The sequence below is a fragment of the Molossus molossus genome, unplaced genomic scaffold (genome assembly GCF_014108415.1).
Source record: "Molossus molossus isolate mMolMol1 unplaced genomic scaffold, mMolMol1.p scaffold_m16_p_23, whole genome shotgun sequence".
NCBI lineage: Eukaryota > Metazoa > Chordata > Mammalia > Chiroptera > Molossidae > Molossus > Molossus molossus.
The window spans coordinates 1,342,736-1,365,037 of NW_023425359.1; the positions used below are offsets into that span (position 1 = coordinate 1,342,736).

A 22,302-nucleotide genomic window follows, 5' to 3' on the forward strand; every position below is an offset into this window, starting at 1 on the left:
CAGCCAAGTATTTGACACCGTTTTAAATATTAATGCCTCACAATGTCTCCTAGGCTATTTCCAGAACACAGTTGTAGCCTTTAAAAGGTGAAGAAAAGATTTTATATATTACAGTGTTCTAGAAACCATGTACCTAAATAAAGGAAATCCATTTGATTCTCCCAAACACACAAAAGTAAATTTTAAAACTCACAACTAAAATGCTTAGGGAATGTAATTTCAGCTTAAGTGACATTATCTAGTTGACTACTTTTGGAGAAATATTCAAGTATATTTACATGGACTGGCTCATCTTGAACATAGTCTGATGATGAGTCTGCTTCAGAACACAGGCAGTCAAGTGCTGGCTGCTCCTGTTAGCAGACTTTGTAATCACATTTAATCTCATTTTTACTGAAAGCTGAAGTACACCATCTATGACCTTAACGTAGCTGGTATTCTCTAATAAGAATTATCTATCATGTTTTCCACGTCACCGTTAAGCAGCTCTGCGTTGCGTTCATAAGCATGACCCAAACCAGAGGCATCATCAAAACCTGGAAACTTGTTAGAAGAGCTAAATGAGCCTGCTCCTGGGCCACGCCTGGAGCCCAGCAATCTGTTTAACAAGCCTTCCAGGTGATTCTGACACTCGCTGAGTTGGAAAGCCACTATTACACAGAATCCTCACCTACCAACATTCAAGCAGGGGTCTTAACCTGAATCTGTTAACTCTCTGAAGTCCAAGGCAAATGTGCATATTCCTGGGGAGAAGCTGCACAGTGGTCAATACCATCAAAGAGATGCTGTAACCTACACACACTTGGGTACCAAGACTTTTAGTCACCAAATTCAGCAGAATTCATTTCTACAAATAAACACCAAGCCAAAATTTTCTCCAAGCCCTTTAATATTTGCTTAAACAGTTGAGCCACAAGCAATCATAAAACTACATTTATATTACAAGAAAGAAAATTTTGTATATCTGCACGATATACCAATTACCTCAAAATCTCTTCTGTGATAACATTTCATTAGCATACTCTGGTCGGTCCACAGGCTGCTTCAATAGGGCCGGACAGGCAGGCCAACTGCAAACCTGCCTGCTATGCACACTGTACCAGGCTTTACGTATGTGTGAATGGTGTGAACGGAAGTCCTGGCAACCTGTTAATAGAATAGCACTGCTACCACCAGGTAAGCCTGTTTTATATGCTTTCACTCGAAGTACAAATCATGAAACCAAACAGATCTCTGCCCAAAGTAGCATGCCAATGTGCACTTTATTTCTATTTCCAAAGTTTTTACACAAGTGTGCAACATGAGCACATGGGAACACTCAAGCAGTTATCACTACCCTAATCTTCGGCTGAGCACTGTTTGGCCAGCACCAACATGACTGTCTGGTTCCAGGGGTTCGGCAATTACCTGTTGGGGGAAAAAAAATTTTTTTTAACCTAACACAGCTAGCTGTCAAAAGTGGTACCTACTTTTAAAGCACCAAGGCTGTCATTTAAATAAGAAAATGCACTTGGCTGAATCAGCTCTAAAATGAAGACACCACTGCCTCCTCAGTAAGCATTACTATCAAAGCCAATTATTCTTCAGAAAACTGAGTGCCGTCCGGCTCAGACACACTGCAGTTCTTCAGGGTATGTTCTTTACACCCTCCCAAATCTATGCAAATCCATGTGGACTCCTCACTCCCTCAGCCAACCCTTAGTTTTTACGGGGCCCGATCTCTTGATCTTTCCCACCTACATTCCCTCTGACCTTACGTTCATTTTTCTCTTCCCTCAGATGGGCCCTGTTCTGAACACTCTTTTGTCTGAGTGGGTACAGGACAGAAGACTGTTTCCAACCACTGACCAATCACCAATACCCTGCCTTGATTCGGGGGTCCTTTTAGTAAAACTGACTGAGAAGTATGTTTATACTGGTCACACCCCCACCCAAAAAAGCATGCTAGGTGTTAAAAAAAAAACCTCATTGTTTAAAGGTTCAGGATAACAAACGTGAAAGGTACCTGGGGAAGAGTCATTCAATGTGAGTCATCTAGTTCTAATTTTACAGATGAGAATACTGGAAGCTCAGAGATGCAACATGACTAGTCCAAGGCTGTTCAGCTCTCCCAAGACAGAAATTAGAACCATATTCCAAACTCTTTCCACTATACCACAGCCACCACAAAACCCAAGGTTAAGGTAATGAAAGGTTTGTAAGTAAAACAAAATAAAAAGCTTAGTACACATAGGAAAAGATTGGGATCTCGCCACACATTTTTACACAGAATAAAGGCAATCTTTTACAATGAGAAATGCTGTTCAGTTCACTACATGCCACTCAGATCCTTACTAAGACACTTATTCTGAGGCCTGACACTGACATTGGATGCAGATGATGTCACTGTTTGAGAAGAGGAGGTCCCATTGCCTCCAGTTTCTGCAAGTCTCCAGCCACAGACAACACCTTATTCCCATAACAAGACAAATGAATCAGAATAAAGGATTAAAGAGTACATTAAGATAAAATCAAAGAAACATTTTTACAAGCATATCATCTCAGTTACCTTAAAGGTTAAGTTTCAGATTAATTTACAAGAGTAGTGACAAAACCACATGATTTCAGTGAAAATCAACACGTTATACCTTAAAAAAAAGATATTTTCAAATATACTAAGTCAGGCAAGCATGCAAAAATTCAGAGAATAAAAAAATGGGAAGGCTTGTTTGCCCTTCAGGAGATTAGAGTTCATGATGCTGAACACAACCAAATGAATTAGAAGCTAAAAGGGGCACTTCTCTGAATCAGCAGACCAGTCCCCTCATTTCATGAGGAAAGTGGGCAGGCAGTCTAACTGGTGAAGCACAGCAACTAGATTAGGGGTACACGCAGATCTAGTTCGCAGTGCTATCTGCAATTACATGTATCTAAAATACCAGGAGATAAATATCCAGAGCATATTAAGCCACTGACTGAAAACATTTCAAGACTGATACACAGGGTGGGCAGTTAATACAGCACAGCAGCACATCTCACATATTTAAGAGATTAAAAGCAAAGACATTATCTTAAAGATTTTAATACTCAGTTCTGAAAAACACAATCATTTCCACTCAACTTTCTGATGTACAATAAAAAGCCTTCCCTTACTTTTGCCTTTCAAAACTGAGCATGTACATGTTATGATGTACATAACATGATGTTATATGTACATTTTAATTACACGTTTTAGGAATAAACAAAATCCATGATATTTCGGTAACTCATAGTGTATTTATAAAATGAAAAGCTATCAAAATACACTCTTCACTGGGAAAAATAAATAAAAGACAAATGAATCTACACAAAGTAAAAATTAACTTTGGTAGATCTCAGTGTAGGACAGTCCATAGCAAGCATATTTGCCCTTATTCCCCCAGAGCTGTTCATCTTCCAAGTTAAGATTTTAAAAATATTTTAGAGATCATTTGTTTCTCATTCCACGTCATCTTCAGCCAAGCTCTGAGCACTTACGATTCTCTGAAAAGAGAAAAAAAATTGTTTAACTCTTACAAAGTATCAGCATTTAATCAGGTTTCTAAGTTCAACAAAAATGCCCTTTCAATTTAAAGAAACAAATCTTGTTAAAGCTTACCCATTCTGAGATTTACTTCAACATTAAACACTTTATACATTATCATCTAAGAAAATAACTACTGTCAGTCTCATTTCAAAATTCAAATGAATAAAGGAGGCATATCATCATATTGTGCTACATGTTAGCCAGTTACATAACTGCAAACAAAATGTATCAAGATCCCTTTTTACTCCTACCTAAACTAAAAATACTGACTAGTGCTAAGAATGATCATTCTACCCTCCAAACATTTCCCTTTTTGGCCTGGAAATGTTCAAAATCATTATATAAAGAAGAAATACAAGTCTCAAATTAGCATTTTGAAAACATTTTCAGATAACATGAGACAAGTCAAATGAGTAAAAAAGATCATTAGCGAGAGGAATTCAGGCTTCATCCTGAATTCAAGACATCACTCTCTCTGGTCTATTTCCCAAAAGCTCTAGTTTAAATAATTTTTTTTTCTTTATTGATTTTTGAAGGGACAGGGATAGAAACATTGATGAGAGAGAACATCAACTGGCCGCCTCCTACATGCCCCTCTCTGGGGATCAGGCCCACAACCTAAGCATGTGTCCTGACTGAGAATCGAACCAGCGACCTCTTAGTGCATGGGTCGACGCTAAACCACTGAGCCCTACCGGCCAGGCTCCCAAAAGCACTATACGATGCTGTTTTCAAAGTGCAAATAATGTTAAGTACAGGTGCCCTGACCTGTTTGGCTCAGCGTTAGAGTGTCGGCCCGCAGACGAATGAGTAGCTGGTTCAATCCCGGCCAAGGGCACATACCTTGGTTGCACTCCATCCCCAGCCCAGGTCAGGTCGTGCGGGAGGCAACCAGTCGATGTTTCTCTCTTTCTCTTCCTTTCTCTCCCTCCCACTCTATCTAATGAGAAATAGAAAAACATCCTGGGGTGAAGATTAAAAAAAAAAAAAAAAAAATTAAGTAGAGGATTCAGATACAAACTGGGAACATTAGCCTAAATAATAAAGATTAAGACCAAGCCCTTGGTTTTTCAACCTCACCCCTAAATCTTTGGGATCTGTCTTTTCTTTAGTCCCTTTGTAATCTAATGGAGTAAAGATCAGTTTGAAGAATTAACCAGTCACCTTTCCGGCAGTGACGACCTCCCCAGGACAATATGCCTCTCGCAAGATCTCCTTCATCCCTCTCCAGAAGAGCAGAGGAAACACAAGAAGCAGCGTCTGGTGTGGAGCCCCAATTCCTACTTCATGGATGTAAAATGCCCAGGGTGCTATAAAATCACCACCGCCTTTAGCCATGCACACATACAGTAGTTTTGTGTTGGCTGTTCCACTGTTCTCTGCCAGCCAACAGGAGGAAAAGCAAGGCTTTACAGAAGGATGCTCCTTCAGAAGGAAGCAGCACTAAACACACCTCGAATCGAGATGAGTGGGGAAACATCCCAATAAACACATTTTGGATACAAAAAACAACAACAAATTAACCACTCATTTCACTAATTTTTAATCACACCAAATGTGGAAATTAACATATGTAACAGTCATACTATTCCAAAAAGCAGATTCATTTGGGCTGCTTGGGAAGGATTAAAAATGAACAGAATGGCCCAGCTACTCGTGAGGTCAGGGAGGGTTCAGGGTCTTTTATGACCTAATCTCCAGGTTTTGCCATCTCGGCTCCTCTGTTCTCTGCCATGCCACTGACCTGAATGCATGGTTTCACAAAAGAGTAGGCAGAAAGCTAGTTTTACAAAGTAGCCAAGGGGCTAAATTTTGGCATTTGAATACTATGTCCTGAGACTTAACTCTAAGAGACACACTTCCTGATCCGCATCTAGGACACAATCACTAGATGTATGCCAGTTATTTGGATGTTTGCCATTAGGGAAGAAAATTTCAAGCACTGTTATATTGAGTACTATTTTCATTATATGGATGAGTTTCAAAATTGCACCATTTCACTAGGCTCATTTAAAAATGCTCATGTCCCTGAACATTTAATCCTCAGATTCTACTTTTATTTCACAACATTTCAAATCCTTACCTGACTAATTGTTGGAAGCTTAGTCAGAAGCATCTGGAACACTGGTGGTGGAAGAGTTTGCTGTAATACTTGCAGTAATTGCTGTGGCTGTCCACATACCGCAATTGCATTGGTCAGATGATCTACACCCTTCTCATATTCACCTGGAAAATTTACATAAAAACAACACATAACCTGAAAAGCCTCTGCCTTTGTCAAGAATTCAACTCTTAAGTCTTCACTGTATCTCTATGTAATACTGACCCAAATCATGTAAAACCCTGGAAATAATCTATAGTACATTCATGTAACTGAATGTTATGGAGCTTTTAACAAGGACGAGTCAATCAGGCTGGTGTGGCTCAGTGGTGGAGCATCATCCCATGCACCAAAAGGTCACCAGTTCGATTCCCAGTCAGGACACATGCCCAGGTTGTGGGCCCAATCCCCAGTGGGGGACATGCAGGAGGTGGCCAGTCGATGTTCTCTCTCATCAATGTTTCTTTTTTTTTTTTTTTTAATCCTCACCCGAGGACATTTTTCCATTTTTTGTTCAGATAGAGCGGGAGGGAGAGAGATGAAGAGTCTCTCATCAATGTTTCTATCTCTCCCTCCCTCCCTCTCACTTCCCCTCTCTCTAAAATATCAATAAAGAAAAATAATAATAATATAAAAAAAAAGGACGAGTCAGATTATATGCACTGATATGAAATATCTCCACCCAGCCGGTGTGGCTCAGTGGTTGAGCATCGACCCATGCACCAAGAGGTCGCCAGTTCAATTCCCAGTCAGGATACATGCCCAGATTGTGGGCCCGATCCCTGGTTGGGGGCATGCAGGAGGTGGTCAATCAATGTTCTCTCTCTTGGAGAAAAAAAATTTTTTTAAATAAAATTTAAAAAATGAATAACATAACCCTCACATTACTAAATGCCTAAAAGCATATCTTGAAATACAGCCATGTACTGCTTACTGACAAGGACATGTTCTGAGAAATACAATGTTAAGCAATTTCACTGTTTAGGGAACATCAGAGTACACTTACACACACCTAGAAAGTATAGCCTTCTACACACCTCCTACTCAACAAGCCTATACAGCACATTACTATACTGAATACTATAGGCAACTGTGACAGTGGTATTTGTGTATCTAAACCTAAAAAGGTACTGTAACTTTATACAACTGGCAGCACAGTAAGTTTTGTTTTGCAGGGGAGAAAAACAAACAAGTTTAATTACAAGTATACCTCCTGTATACCTGAGACCCAGGAAAACTGAGAACCAAACCAAAACGGCTGAAGTCACCACCTTAAATATTAAAAACCATATTCCGCAGAAGACAAAAAATGATGGAAGTGGGGGAGTTAGAAAAGCACAGTAAACAAGGGTAAGATTGGTATAGACTTAAATCATTGTCCTCTGCATTAAATTTCTAAATATAAGGTCACCCCCTCTTCCCAGTTCAAGGAGGGAGACACCCTCACAAAGGGAGATTTCCCTTAGAGACGATTTGGGGATGACAAATCCTGTTCCTTACAGTTTAAACCTGGCAAGTGAGTAATGAATTGTGCTACAGAATGATGTTATGACAGCTAAAAAGTCACTAGGCAACAGGAATTTTCAGCTCCACGATAATCTTATGGGACCAGTGTTGTATATGTGATTCATCCTTAACCAAAACATCATTATATGATGATGATTCACGACAAGTTAGAAAAACTCTTTTTAAGAAATAGTTGTACTGAAACTGGGCCCTTAAACTGAAACCAGACCTAATAGTTCTTCCCTGAGTTTTTAGAGTCTGTTAGGAGATAACAGCAGGCCTCCTTCACGACACCTCAGAGACCCAGACCAAGCTGGATCACACTGGTCCCAGGGGCTTGCCCAGGCTCGGATCCCAGGAAGTGGATCCAACTGACCCCACCAGGTGGCCAGAACCAAAAGTTGTGTCTGGCCAAACCTTTGTGTGCAGACCCAGTCCTCACGGCCAGTATTCAGAAGCGAGGGGTACTGAGCACCTGGATCCCACCCCACTGACCCAGCCAACCTGGACTTCCTTTATGCTTTCTCTCACCTTCCCCATTCCTGCCCTAGGTGGCCTGTTTCCAAGACTGTCCACTCCAGACTCCCTGATTAGAATACATGGATATGTACAGTTTCCCCTTGCTCTTGCCCTCTAAACTCACTCCAGGTCTTTATTAAAAAAAAACTGATCTGAGGCTTGTCCTCTGTCTTGTTTGACTGCCAGTGGGATAAAACATTTTCTCAATGAACCCACCACCAAAATCCCTTATCGCTCAGCCGGTGCAGCTCAGTGGTTGAGCATCAACCCATGCACCAGGAGGTCGCCGATTCGATTCCCAGTCAAGGACAATGCCCAGGTTGTGGGCCAAATCCCCAGTGGGGAGCATGCAGAAGTCGGCCAATCAATGTTCTCTCTCATCGATGTTTCTCTCTCTCTCTCCATCTCCCTTCCTTTCTCTCTAAAAATCAATAAAGAGCCCTGGCTGGTTTGGCTCTGCGGTTAGGGCGTCGACCTGCGGTCCAGAGAGACCTGGATTCGGTTGCTGCTAAGGGTGCGTACCTCGGTTGCAGTTTGTCCCCAGCCCTGGTTGGTCGTGCGGGTGGCAGCCACTCGATGTGTCTCTTTCACGTCGATGTTTCTCTCTCTCTCTCTCTCTCTTCCTCCCACTCTACCTGAACAAAAAAATGGAAAAGTGTCCTCGGGTGAGGATAAAAAAATAAGATAAATAAATAAAACTTTTAAGCCCCTTATTAACATAAATTTATATCAGTGTGAAGAATTCTACCTAATTTTCTAGTCTTTTAATTTATTAGAATAAAGAAGTAAATCAGCCTCACATGGTGTCACTTGTGCTAAATACCCATGATATCAAACCTAGACTTAACACCTGATCTAATTGCAGTCTCAACATCTCCCAGAAACAATCTTTTCAAAATTTTCCCCCCTTATTGATTTTAGAGAGAGAGGAAGTGAAAAGGAGAGATAGAAACACAGATGAGAAAGAACATCGACTGGCCACCCCCATTGGGGACTGGGCCCACAACCTGGGCATGTGCCCCGACTAGGAATCAAACCAGTCACCTCTTGGTGCATGGGTTAATGCTCAATCACTGAGCCACACCAGCCGGGTCCAGAAACAATCTTAATGAATCAGTCTGGAATTTTCTGATCAAGAAACAATAAAGAGATCTGTCAAATAGGCCCTTCTCCATCCCCCAGAAAAAGAAAAGCTAATCTACGTGATAAAAACCCTTCCCCTTCTCTTCTCCCAAAGAAAAGATGTCCCCAATATAATTCTTTTCTTTCACTAATAGCTCCTTGCTTCCTATAAAAAATCCTCCATTTTGGCCCAGCAGGCGTGGCTCACTGGATTGAGCATAGTCCCATGGACTGAGAGATCCCGGTTCAATTTCCAGTCAGGGCACATGCCTGGGTTGCAGGCTGGATCCCCAGTGGGGGATGTGCAGAAGACAACCTATTGATCTCTCTCACATCGATGTTTCTCTCTCTCTCTACTTTCCCTTCTCTCTGAAAAATCAATAAAGCCCTGGTCAGTTTGCTCAGTGGTTAGAGTGTTGGTCCACAGACCAGTGAGTCATAGATTTGATTCCAGTCAGCTGCGGTTCCTCCCCGGCCCTGGTCGGGGTCGTGCAGAAGGCAACCAGTTGATGTGTCCCTCTCACATCAATGTTTCTTCCTCTCGCCCTCCCTCCCTTCCATTCTATCTGAAGATAAATGGAAAAATATCCTCAGGTGAGGAACAAAAAAAATAAAATGAAAAATTAATAAAAACGTCTTTTTAAAAAATCTTCCATTTCGTACAACTCCTTGGAGGGAGTGCCCTTCTAGTTGCTAAATGGGATGCTGCTCCATTCACAAATCGCTTAATAAAGCCACTAAGATCTGCAAATGAATTTACTTGGTTGAATTTTGTTTGTTTTTTACATGACTATTACCTTGGGCTAGTAACTCTTCACCCAGCTGTATTTCTTCGAGGAAGAATTTCTGAACAGCCTCAGCATCCTTAAGGTCAGGTAACTGTTTGAAGTAGAATATTTAATAATTGATAACAAAATTATGTCAGGGGCCACAACCAATAGACAGAAAATCACACCACTAAAAATAAAAACAAAAACTGAAATTTATTCATCCTTCAACAACACACATGAGGATTACTTTAGTATCTACACTGAAATGACTGTAAAAAAAAAAATACTTATTAATCAAACTGGCATTTGAACAGTTCTTAGAAAGCTGAGTCAAACTTAAAGTAAAAAAGGAATACAAATACAGCTACCATAAAATATACACATTACCATTTTTCGATCACATTATAGTTTTTTATGTAACTGTAATCAATTTGTTCTCCTATTCCAACTTTATTTTACAAAGATTTTACATGCGTCTAAAAGATTATACTTATTCTTAAATGGTAATAGAATATACCACTGAAGACTATATAATTGCATTTGGGCATTTGAGGTACTTATAATTTTTTGCTATTAAAGTTCCAAACAGCTTTATTTAAATAAGTTTACATTTTTGTGTTTTTATTTTAGTTTGTTACATATTACCAGACAGAATGATTATGGTAATATATAATGTCACCAGCTATTTGGTTTATCCTTTTAAAAAATGTAAACCTACTATTAAAAAGTTCCTCTTTATATAAAACACTAGAGTCATGTAAGTTTTTGGTTCTTAGATTATATTATATACACTCCTATTATCCAACACGGGTGGAAAAAAAAAATTAAATTTCTGAAAATGAAGATATCTCCTATTGACTATCCCAGCATACAGCAAGATTATGATCATACCTGAATCTAAAAATACATACTGTGTATCTGTCTTTAATGAATCTATTTCCCTGTATCCTTGAAATGACTACTGAAAACCTAATGAACACCTTTTTGAAAGGCAGTTTGGATACAATGGAACAACTAAATAGTTGTCTCCCAATTTCACTTCACTATTATCAAGTCTAATCAGTATGCTATGTTGATTACTCAATTGCTTCAAAATAACAAAATGTAACATTATCAACTAATTGTTTTCCTTGCTTAAACTTGTTTCAAAAAGAACCACTACTGAGCCCTCCCTGGTTTGGCTCAGCAGTTAAGAGTGTTGGCCTTCGGACAAATGAGTCTCGGGTTCAATTCCAGTCAAGGGCATGTACCTTGGTTGCGGGTTGTGTGGGAGGCAACCAGTCGATGTGGCTCTATCACATTGATGTTTCTTTCTTTCTCTCTCCCTCCCTCCCTCTCTCCCTCCCTCCCTCCCTCCCACTGTATCTGATAAGTAGAAAAATATCCTCAGGTGAGGAATTACAAAAAAAAAAACCACTACTGATCCAGTAGTCCAAGTCCTAGGAATCCAGAGAATGAAACTAATTTCAATAAAAAAGAAAAGCTATATGCACAATGATTAATATTTACTTACACATGTCACAGAATACTTTTTATCAAGCAGATAAAGCCTATGTAGTCATTTAAAATAATCATGAATACAGGATCTATGAAAAGAAGAAAATTTAAAGATTTATATCTGCATTTACATATTACAACTACGTAAAAAATTGGCAAGTGATGGAATTCTGGATCAGTGGGTGTGAACAATCTTTTTTTTTTTTAATCCTCACCTGAGGACATTTTCCAATATTTTGCTCAGATAGAGTGGGGGGGGGGGAGAGCGAGAGAGAGCGAGAGAGAGAGCGAGAGAGAAACATCAACATGAAAGGGACGCATCGAGTGGTTGCCACCCACACGACCCAACCAGGGCGGGGGACAAACTGCAACCGAGGTACATGCCCTCAGAGGGAACCAAACCCGGGTCTCTCCAAACCGCAGGCCGACACTCTAACCACTGAACCAAACCGGCCAGGGCAGGCATGAACTTTTAAAATGAATAGCCTATGGTTCTTCTAAAGGAAAGAAAATTTTATTTTATTTTATTATTTTGTTTTATTTTATTATTTTGAAGCAGTTAAGTGAGAAGGTTTGAGCCTCTTGGTATAAATGTCTTCTGAAGACTACCATCTTAATGCCCCTTAAACATTGCTTAGACAATAAGTTGTCCGCTGTTATGGCCAAAAAAGGGGGAAATAATGAAGGGCCAGGTGGATCATTTACAACTGAACTCAATTAACTATTCCTAAAAACAGCAAATCAGCCCAGCCAGTGTGGCTCAGCTGTTGAGCGTCGATCTAAGCACCAAGAGGTCGTTGGTTCGATTCCTGATCAGGACACATGCCCAGGTTGTAGGCCCGATCCCTAGGTTGGGGGCATGCAGGAGGAGGCCAGTCGGTGTTCTCTCTCATTGATGTTTCTCTCCCCCCACCCTAAAATCAATAAAGAAAAAAATATTTAAAAAAAAAAAAAAAAACCCCGGCAAATCATATTTTAAAATAGAACATCAAACTAACTTTCTCAAAATATACACTCGAAGTAAAGTTTTAAATAATTACTTCTATATAGTATATAATACAGGGGTGGGCAAAAATAGGTTTACAGTTGTTCATATGGAAAATAAGATAATTAATTAATAAATAATAAATTTTGTGTTTCATGTACTCACAAACTTTAAACCTACTTTTGCCCACCCCTGTACAATCTAAATAAAAAACAGATTCAGTATTACCTTGGAAAGTCCAGCTCTCTCCTTGGCAAGCTTTTGTTTCTTTCTTCCTATGAGAAATGAAATATATTCATTTCATCATTATTAAAATGAGAATCAAGAAGTTTAAACACTGTGGTAGTCATTCATTCTACTTCCAAAACATTATCAACTCTTGGGCTCTCCTTGTGATCAGTCAGGGTCATGTGACTAGTTCTAGCCAAGGAGCTTTGGGCAATGTGACGTTCAGGGCAGGAGGTTTTCCTTCATCCTGGGCACCAAGATCAGCCATTTACAAGATGGAGACAGCTCTAAAAGGTGGCTCTTTAGCGTAATTACAAGCAGAGCATGCCCTCCCTCCCAACCTACAAAGGACATGAAACAAGAGCCAGAATTAAGCCACTACTATTAGTTTCATTACTAAAATATAACCAATTCTATTTACTGAATGTTGGACATTGATTGGCATTCTTAAGTGGGGAAGGGAGGGAAATCAGCATTTGAAAATGAAAACAATAAATGATAAATGTAGTGTTTATGCATTTGACAAAAAAGGGGGGGATGGGAAATAGTGCTCAGAAATTCTTCATTCAACTATTGCTGGCTAGTGAAGGAAGAAAACCTCTGCCTACAGCCTCTAAGTTGTTTGGGGTTTTTTGGTCTTGTTTTTACTATGAAACAGCATGCTACACATCTCAGGAGTTAAGAGATGTTTAAAATCTTAATCATCCCTTAGTCAACCCTTAAAACCAAGTGACACTAACAGCATTTATTTATTTTATTTTTTTTTTCATCCTCACCTGAGGACATTTTTCCATTTTTTGTACAGATAGAGTGGGAGAGAGAGAGAGAGAGAAAGAGAGAGAGAGAGAGAGAGAGAAAGAGAGAGAGAGAGAGAGAAACATCGATGTGAAAGGGACACATCGAGTGGCTGCCACCCGCACTACCCATGCAGGGCCGGGGCCAAACTGCAACCGAGGTACATGCCCTTAGCGGGAACCGAACCCGGTTCTCTACAGACCGCAGGCCGACGCTCTAACCGCTGAGCCAAACCGGCCAGGGCGACACTAACAGCATTTAAACTGCCAATTAATTGTATACCCCATGTGACAATGTTGGTACAGAGGACACACAGGCTTTGTTTACATGTCAGTTCCTTCCACTTAACTAGCAGTGCTCCCTCAGGCAAGTGACAGTATCCTGTGCCTCACTTTCTTCCTATGTAAAACTGGTCTAAGAACAGTACCAACATTAGAGCTATGAGGATAAAATGAGTTAATGCATGTATTTTTTTTTTTTAATCCTCACTCGAGGGCATTCTTCCATTTTTTGTTCAGATAGAGTGGGAAAGAGAGAGAAACATCGACCTGAAAGGGACACATCAAGTGGTTGCCCCAACCAGGGCCAGGGACAAACTGCAACTGAGGTACGGGCCCCTAGCAGGAACCGAACCTGGGTCTCTCTGGACCACAGGTAGATGCTCTAACCACTGAGCTAAACCGGCCAAGGCAATACATGTATTTTTTAACGGTGCCTTGTTTATAACAAGCCATATAAGTATGTTATTGATATAGTTCAATATCAACTCCTCAGCTAAGGAGTTGTGCTATGCTAAAATACCTAAAGTCACTAAAAATTACCAGTGACATGAAGACTAACCATGTTACAAGGCATAGCTAAGAAATATAAGGCTCTATTATTTTTTTTCTTTCCTTTTTTCCCTTTTTATCCTCACCCGAGGACATTTTTGCATTTATCTTCAGATAGAGCAGGAGGGAGAGGGAGAAAGAGACAGAGAGAAACATCGATGTGAGAGACACATCGAGTGGTTGCCACCCACACGACCCCAACCAAGGCCGGGAACAAACTGCAACCTAGGTACATGCCCTTAGCGGGAACCGAACCTGGGCCACTCTGGTCCACGGGCTGACGCTCTAACTGCTAAGCCAAGCCAGTCAAGGCTCCTTTTTTAAATTTAATTAATTTTTGTTACAGATGTTTCTCCCTTTCCCCCCATTGATACCCTCCTCCTGCCCCGCCCAGACTTGTTGTCTGTGTCCACTGGTTATGCTTATATGCGTAAGTTCTTTGGTTTGTCTCTTCCTTCCCCCAAGGCTCTAATATTTATTACTTGGATGACCTCAGGTAAATCTCTTAACTCTCCAAAGATAAGGCACAGTTCACTTGACCACTGGAAGAAACAAAGTCATAATAAAACAAGTAAATGTCCTTCACAAATCCAAGTTCCAATGCCTGACTAAAGAGGCAGAGACCTTTAACCTATTAATTTACTATGGTCAGGGAGCCTTCTTTTCTTATCTAACCTTGCAAACTGGCTTTAACCACACCAGCATCTCTTGCCACCCTTAGCACTCTGAAACAAAGTGCTACAAATCCAAGGTTTAGTACTATTTTGAGAGTTTCAACAGAAAAATATAGATTACAGTTGATCTTGCATATTAATTTTAAGACTGCCTATTTTTTCTAACTACCCTTCTTAAATATTCATCACTGGGCAACCAAGTGTGGGGGAAAATAACATACAGCCCTGCGCAGCCAGTGTAGTTCAGTGGTTGAGCTTTGACTCATGGACCAATAGGTCATCGGTTTGAGTCCCAGTCAGGGCATATGCCCAGGTAGCAGGCTCCATCCCCAGAAGGGGGGCATACAAGGGGCAACCAACTCATGTTTCTCTCATTGATGTTTCTCTCTCTTCCTCTCCCTTCCTCTCTCAATCAATAAAAATGTATTTCAGCCCTGGCCGGTTTGGCTCAGCGGTTAGAGCGTCAGCCTGCGGTCCGGAGAGACCCGGGTTCGGTTCCCGCTAAGGGCATGTACCTCGGTTGCAGTTTGTCCCCGGCCCTGGTTGGTCGTGCGGGTGGCAGCCACTCGATGTGTCCCTTTCACATCGATGTTTCTCTCTCTCTCTCTCCCTCCTGCTCTATCTGAACAAAGAATGAAAAAGTGTCCTCGGGTGAGGATAAAAAAAAAAAAATGTATTTCAAAAAAGAGAGAGAGAGAACATACAGCCCTGGCCGAACCAGTTCAGTGGTTAGAGCACTGGCCCATGGACCTAAAGAGTCACAGGTTCAATCCCTGGCCCCAGTCAGGGTTGTGTGGGAGGCAACCAATCCATATATTTCTCTCAAATGAATGCTTTTCTCTCTCCCTCCCTCCTTTCCACACTAAGAAAAATCAATGGAAAATATCCTCAGGTGAGAATTACCACACACCAAAAGAACATATAACATATTCTACCCTCAGTTTGCTTAAGGCTTTTGTTTGGCCCTCTTTAGGCAGAAAATAACAAATGATACCAGACTATAGTAACTAATTCCTAAATATCATGGCATAGACTAGTGCTACAGGACTAGAAAGAGAAATGGAAGACTTCAAAGAGGAAACTGACATGAAGACAAGGAAGACTTGCCACAACATTCTTCTAAATGATATTAATTAGCTTATTTATTCCTAACAGTAACACTAAGACATGTACTATTATCATCCCCATTTTACAGATGAGAAAATTTATCAAGGTCACAACAAATAAGTGGCAGAGTGGTGATTCAAACTAAGGTAGCTGCATGTGTACTCCAACATTACTCAGTACTGCCTCTACACGCTGCAGAGGTGAAGACATTCCCATCAAAATAAAAGGCACCTCAGAAATGAACATGACAGCCCTGGCCAGTTTGGCTCAGCGGTTAGAGCGCCAGCCTGCGGTCCAGAGACCCGGGTTCGGTTCTCGCTAAGGGTACGTGCCTCGGCTGCAGTTTGTCCCCGGCCCTGGTTGGTCGTGTGGGTGGCAGCCACTCCATGTGTCCCTTTCACGTCGATGTTTCTCTCTCTCTCTCTTCCTCTCCCTCCCTCCCTCCCACTCTATCTAAAAAAAAAAAAGGAAAAATGTCCTCAGGTGAGGATAAAAAAAAAGAAATGAACATGACAAGGTGATAGAACAGAGAAATACAATTTGCTAAGCCAGAATTTATGTAAAATGACAAAAATGGTAATGAAACCCAGTAGACAGAAACTTAGTTTCCATTACTATCCAATGTTATAATTGTTCTGTTACAGGATGGAGAGGAGTGTGTTGTTGTTGTTGCTGAATGTTGAATACAGTTACCTACTTTAAAGATTGTTTAGTTGCTTTAAATTTCTAGCAATAAAATTAAAATTCTGGCCCTGGCCAGGTAGTTCAGTTAGTTAGTCATCCCGATGTGCCATGATTGAGGTTTTGATTCCTGGTCAGGGCACACACAAGAATCAAACAGTGAGTGCATGGATAGGTGGAGCAACAAATAAATGTTTCTCATCAATTAAAAACAAAATTGAAATTCTGGCTTTAGATTTATAAGACAACTTGTTACATTAACTTATTTTCAGATATAGTATCTATATCTATTATAAAGGGACAGATGATAGCAGACTGGCAAACCAATCAGCAAAATCAGGCCATGACTCAGTATTTGCTAGAAGTGAAGTGAGTCCAACTAGGGATCAAACTTGAAACCTAGGTATGTGCCCTGACAGGGAATCATACCCGAAACCTTTTAATATACAACTACACTCCAACACGGAGTCACCTGGCCAAGGCACAATTAATTATCTTCAGAGTGCAAAACCACTGAATTAGTTTCAACTGCTAAAGAAAATATCAAATAAATTGTATTCACAATCTTCTGGATTCAATTACTATGTGCCAGAGACTACTAAATTCTACCTTTATTATACCAATTTACAAAAGTGAAACTAAAATCTGAAGTTGGTTGCCCAAGGTTAGTCAGCTAATAATTCAAGCCTGACCACTTAAATCATTAGGCAACTGCTCAAGTAAGAAAGTTAATGAATTGCCCTGGCTGGTGTGGCTCAGCTGTTTGAGCGTCTTTCTGTGCACCGAAAAGTTGCTGGTTCGATTCCCAGTCAGGGCACATGCCCAGGTTGCAGGCTCCATCCCGGGTAGAGAGCATGCAGGAGGCAAGCTGACCAATGTTTCCAGATCACATCAGTGTTTCTCTCTCCCTTCCTTTCCCTCTAAAAATCTTCAAATAAAAAACAAAAAGAAAGTTAATGAATTAAAGATAGAAAAGAAATTTGGGGGGTGGGGGGGAGGGCAGATTTCTTTCTTTCTTTCTTTGGTTCATGCCCCTAGCAGGAACCGAACCCCGGACTCTCTGGTCCGCGGGTCGACACTCCAACCGCTGAGCCAAACCGGCCAAGGCCAGATTTCTTAATCTGTCTAAAATGGTAGTTTTTCCTCATTTCTTCAAACAAAAATTCTTCTCAAGGTTTCTGACAAGAAGATTGCAATATTTCCAAAGGAAGAAAGAATCTAATCTTTATACAGAACTATGTATCTGCAACTAATTTTGAAACTACAGGAAACTGATCTAAATTCCAATAGTTCCCCTTAGGGCAAGCATTAATAGAGGGATCTTCCCAGTGTCATGAAGGTAGTGGACACTTCAAACATTTTACTTAATCTTCACAAAACCAACCAGACAGAGGTGGCATTAACTGATTTTACAAACTAAGAAAATTAAGATTCAGAAATCCCAAGACTATGCTGCTGCTCATCTGTGACTAACCTGGGCCTGGAAACTCAGTGTTAATCCAAAGTAACATTCTGTAAATGAAAGAAACATTCAAATCTGTAGAAAATTTTTATGAGTTTATTTGCGCCAAACTGACAACTGCCGGGAATCAAAATCTCAACGAATTGAGAAAATGCTCCACAGAATGGCTGCTCTGCATCTTATTTTAAACATTTCAACCAAAAGAGAAGATGATGTTAAGTGAGTTACATGAAACTCATTGGTGATAGATTAGGGAGGTGGGAGAAAGTAAAGCAGAGAAACCTCTGGGATTGGATGAAAAGTAAAATGAGAGTCCTTGGCCAATTTGACTCAGCAGTTAACAGCACTGGCCCTCAGATCAGAGTCTCGGGTTCGATTCTGGTCAAGGCCACTTACCTAGGTTTCTATTCAAGCCCGGGCCCTGGTCGGGGTCACATGGAAGGGAACCAATCCATGTGTCTCTCTCACATCCATGCTTCTCTCTCCCTCCCATTCTCTTTGAAAAATCAATGGAGTCCAGCTGGGATGGCTCAGTGGTTGAGCATCAACCCATGCACCAAGAGGTTGCCGGTTCGATTCCTGGTCAGGACACATGTCCAGGTTGTGGGCCAAATCCCCAGCGTAGGGCATGCTGGAGGCAGCCTGTTGATATTTCTCTCTCTCTCTCCCTCTCACTTCCTCTCTCTCTAAAATCAATAAAGGGGGGAAAACTTTTTAAAAAAAGAAAAGAAAAAAGAAAAATTAATGAAAAAATATCGTTGGTGAGACTTAAAACAAGTAAAATGAGCCCTGGCCAGTTTTGTTCAGTGGTTAGAGCATCGGCCTGCGGTCCAGAGACACCCGGGTTCAGTTCCCGCTAAGAGCATGTACCCCGGTTGCAGTTTGTCCCTGGCCCTGGTTGGGTCGTGCGGGTGGCAGCCACTCGATGTGTCCCTTTCACGAGGATGTTTCTCTCTCCCTCCCTCCCACTCTACTGAACAAAAAGTAGAAAAATGTCCTCGGGCGAGGATTAAAAAAAAAAGTAAAAGGATAGACACATACTTCTTTTACACAGGTGAATACAGGATCAACAATTACCTCAATAACAATGAGAGTATTTGTGATCTGCACAGAGCTGTGCCCGTGCTTTGAGTTCAAAAAAGGGAAAGTACTTTGTTTTTTGCAAAGGCATGTTTACCAGTTACATTATCCTATATGTAAGAAGACAACAGTCAGGACTGGTTTGGCTGAGGAGTTCGAACATCGGCCTCCGGGGTTCAATTCCCAGTCCAGGATACATACCTGGGTTGCAGGTTGCATTCCCATGCTGGGATGGTGTGGCTGGGGTGATGCTGGAGGCGACCAATTGATGTTTCTCTCCCTCCCTTCCTCCCTATCTAAAAACTCCATGGAAAAATATCCTCTGGTGTGGATTAAAAACAACAACAAAAAAGACAACAGACAGGTTTAGTTAAGGAGGAGACTGACCTTTGTTAGGGTATTGCCTTAGGACATGACTACCCACTCTGAACAGCTTTTAGTTAAAAAATTTTAATTTTAGACCATCCTATGTGGTTACTTTATAAGTCTCTGAGTTTGTAAGGCCACCATGCAGGCTTCCCCTGACCTTGTCAGGTTTAGTATTTGGCCCCTTTTCGTCCACAATTCTACCTAACCTTAAATTAAATATATTATCTCTGTCTCGCTGCCCTCCTAAAATGTAAGCGAGTGAGAATTCGGTGTCACATTTCATATGGTGTAAGATTAGCGCGGTCCAATACGATCGTCACTGGGCACGTGTGGCTACTGGACACATGAAATGCCTTATTAGAGCTTCAAAGAAATAGTATGGAATTCGATCATCACTTCTTTGTACTTTCAGGGCTTCAATACCTTAAATATCCATTTTAACTTCAGAAAAAACTGTTTTTGAGCAACCCAGGTAAGTTTCAAATGTTCTTCCAACAAACGTGCTCGTCTTTTGTGGACGAGCACGCCCCCGAAATTCAGAGCTCACAGGCTCAGGCGGCCGACCTCGCCGTCGAGCTCCTCCTACACGTGTCGCGGGCGCGAAATGAGGCCGCGCCAGGGCCGACGGCGGCCTTTGGACTCGCCCGCGGTTCTGTAGCATTCGCTCGTGTCCCGGGGGCACGGGGGAGCCGCGGGAGGGTTGGAGAATGCAGGAGGCCCGCCGCGGGCTGGGCTCACGCGGGCGTGTGCAAAACACTGGCGCACGACGTTCCGGTTACAACAGAGGTCTTAACAGGTGAAGGCGAAAAAGAAACCCAAGACCACCCCCCCCAACACACGCCCTGAGCTATTACACAAACAAGAATGCAGGTGTACGACACGGTGGGAAAACAAAATGGGAAACGTTCCCGGCCCTCCGAAATGGAGGGCCCGCAGGCCGGAGCAGCCGCTCTGCGGTTGGGGCTCGCGGCGGCGGCCGGCCCAGCAGGCGGGAAGCAGCAGGCCGGGCCGGGGACCCACTCACGTTCTCGCAGCCTGTTCTTGAAGTTGGGGTCACTCCGTCTCTTGCGGTCGAAGTAAATGCAGTACCCGATGAAGAGGGCCCCGCACACGCCGGCGGCGATGGCGCTGTTCCGGCCCACCATCTTCAGTCGATGGCGGAGAGGGGAGGCGGCCGGGGGGTCTGGGGCTCAGGCCGCTTACCACGAACCCTCAGAGCGGACGGTACCGCTCAAACTGACGCCCGCCGCGAGGGAACGGGAAAGGCCGAGCGCGACATTTCCGGCCCCGTCACCCGAGGCCCTCGGGCCGTCCGCCGCAGTGCCTGGGAGGAAGCTCCTGAGCCGTCCGCCGCAGTGCCTGAGCGGAGGCGCCCGAGCGGCGTCTGCGCCTGCGCAGGGGGCTTAGGCGGCGTCTCTGAGGCGCCTGGAGCGGTGTTCGCTTCGGTGTCCGGAGTTTGCGAGTAATCCGAGCTTCCGGGAAAACCGCGGAGCCCAACCCACCGAGGGGCGCGCGTGGCCGCCGTGCACGTACGCACGCCCGACGGCCTGGCTGATGTCAAGGGCCTCACTTTATTTATTTTTAATTTTAGAGAGAGGAAGGGAGCGAGAGAGAGACATCAGTGAGAGAGAGCATGGACTGGCCGCCTCCTGCATGCCCCTCGCTGGACCCTGGGCCCACAAGCTGGGCATGTGCCCTGGCCAGGAATGGAACCGGCCCTTCACTTTATTCTTGTCTAACGCGTGCAGCCTCTGACTGCATCAAGTTCAGCCACAACCCATTGTGCAACAAGCACCATAATCTAAACTCAGTTTCCAAAGAATGTTACAATATGGTATCATATGAGTGGAAAATTAAATGGAGCAATTGCTGGAAAAATATAACCAGTAAAAGAAATTGAAGGAAAAAAAAAATAGAAAACGTGAGCTGTTTTATAGCTACAGAAAACATGATATATGTGGGGTAAAATTTAAAAGGGTAAAACCGGCCCTGGCCGGTTTGGCTCAGCGGTTAGAGCGTCGGCCTGTGGTCCTGAGAGACCCGGGTTCGGTTCCCTCTAAGGGCATGTATTTCGGTTGCAGTTTGTCCCCGGCCCTGGTTGGTCGTGTGGGTGGCAGCCACTCGATGTGTCCCTTCACGTCGATGTTTCTCTCTCTCTGTCTCTTCCTCTCTCTCCCTCCCACTCTATCTGTACAAAAAATGGAAAAATGTTTTCCGGTGAGGATAAAATAAATAAATAAATAAAATAAAAGGGTAAAACCGTGCCCTGGCCGGTTTAGCTCAGCGGTTAGAGCGTTGCCCTGCGGGCCAGAGAGACCCGGGTTCGGTTCCGCTAAGGGCATGTACCTCGGTTGCAGTTTGTCCCGGACCCTGGTTGGGTCGTGCGGGTGGCAGCCTGTCGATGTGTCCCTTTCACGTCGATGTTTCTCCCTCTCTCTTCCTCTCCCTCCCTCCCACTCTACCTAAACAGAAAATGGAAAAATGTCTTCGGGTGAGGATAAAAAAAAAGATAAAACCTTGAGCAAAAAGACACTAAACTGAATTGTACTTTGCGGAGGGCTTGGGGAGAGAAGGCAGCACAGGGTTAGGTAGAGCTGAGCTGGCCTCTGCCCCAGTGCGTCGCGACCACTTTGGGGGTCGCCCAAAACATACTTCCGATGGTCTTAGGAACTGAGACACGGCTCCTCTATCCGTCTCCAGGTGGTCTGCCCACATGCAGATACGCCCGGTACCAGATAGGACCTGTATTAAAGGGTCCCAGCATTAGGAAAGTTGAGAACCTTCAAAGTGACAGGCAGGTCTGGCTACTTGTAACCTTATTTTCTTTAATCTGACCTTTTATTTAGATTTTTTTTTTCCACTTTGACCCAAATGGGCCTCACCATTAAGCCCTCAGGACAATGAGGTTCTCAGCATCCAGTACTCTTTGTTTTTTTCTAGTTAATCCTGGGGATATTTTTCCATTGAATTTTAGATAGAACAGAAGGGAGGGAGAGGGAAACAGAAATATCAATGTGAGAAAGACACATTTA

At 42.6% G+C, this 22,302-nt stretch overlaps 1 protein-coding gene, 1 non-coding gene and 1 pseudogene across 3 annotated transcripts; 1 reads left to right on the top strand and 2 right to left on the bottom strand.

The window, feature by feature from the left end:
- Positions 1–289: 289 nt before the first annotated feature.
- Positions 290–20,573, bottom strand: TOMM20 (translocase of outer mitochondrial membrane 20). 2 transcript variants are annotated; one of them, XM_036277456.1, is made up of 6 exons: positions 20,295–20,573; positions 12,273–12,319; positions 9,590–9,671; positions 5,628–5,770; positions 3,496–3,501; positions 290–1,407 (listed from the first exon to the last, which is right to left on the bottom strand). In XM_036277456.1, the coding sequence occupies exons 1-6, from the start codon at positions 20,413–20,415 to the stop codon at positions 1,333–1,335; spliced, it is 474 nt and encodes a 157-aa protein (XP_036133349.1). In that variant the 5' UTR covers positions 20,416–20,573; the 3' UTR covers positions 290–1,332. The 2 variants fall into 2 exon arrangements, with proteins under 2 accessions (XP_036133349.1, XP_036133350.1); XM_036277457.1 differs by lacking the exon at positions 290–1,407 and having other exon boundaries at positions 3,139–3,501.
- LOC118640567 lies at positions 4,672–4,991 on the top strand (annotated as a pseudogene).
- Positions 19,857–19,983, bottom strand: LOC118640798. The gene has a single exon (XR_004961453.1). It is a non-coding gene; the product is annotated as a small nucleolar RNA SNORA14 (small nucleolar RNA).
- Positions 20,574–22,302: the final 1,729 nt, after the last annotated feature.

What these genes read in the sequence shown, in the direction of transcription:
- TOMM20 (XM_036277456.1), bottom strand. Translation starts at nt 20,415, where the DNA reads ATGGTGGGCCGGAACAGCGCCATCGCCGCCGGCGTGTGCGGGGCCCTC. An exon ending in AGAGAGCTGGACTTTCCAAG is followed by an intron (nt 9,672 to 12,272) that starts GTAATACTGAAT and finishes TACTTCAAACAG; the next exon opens with TTACCTGACCTTAAGGATGC. An exon ending in TGAAGAGTTACTAGCCCAAG is followed by an intron (nt 5,771 to 9,589) that starts GTAATAGTCATG and finishes TAAATTTTCCAG; the next exon opens with GTGAATATGAGAAGGGTGTA.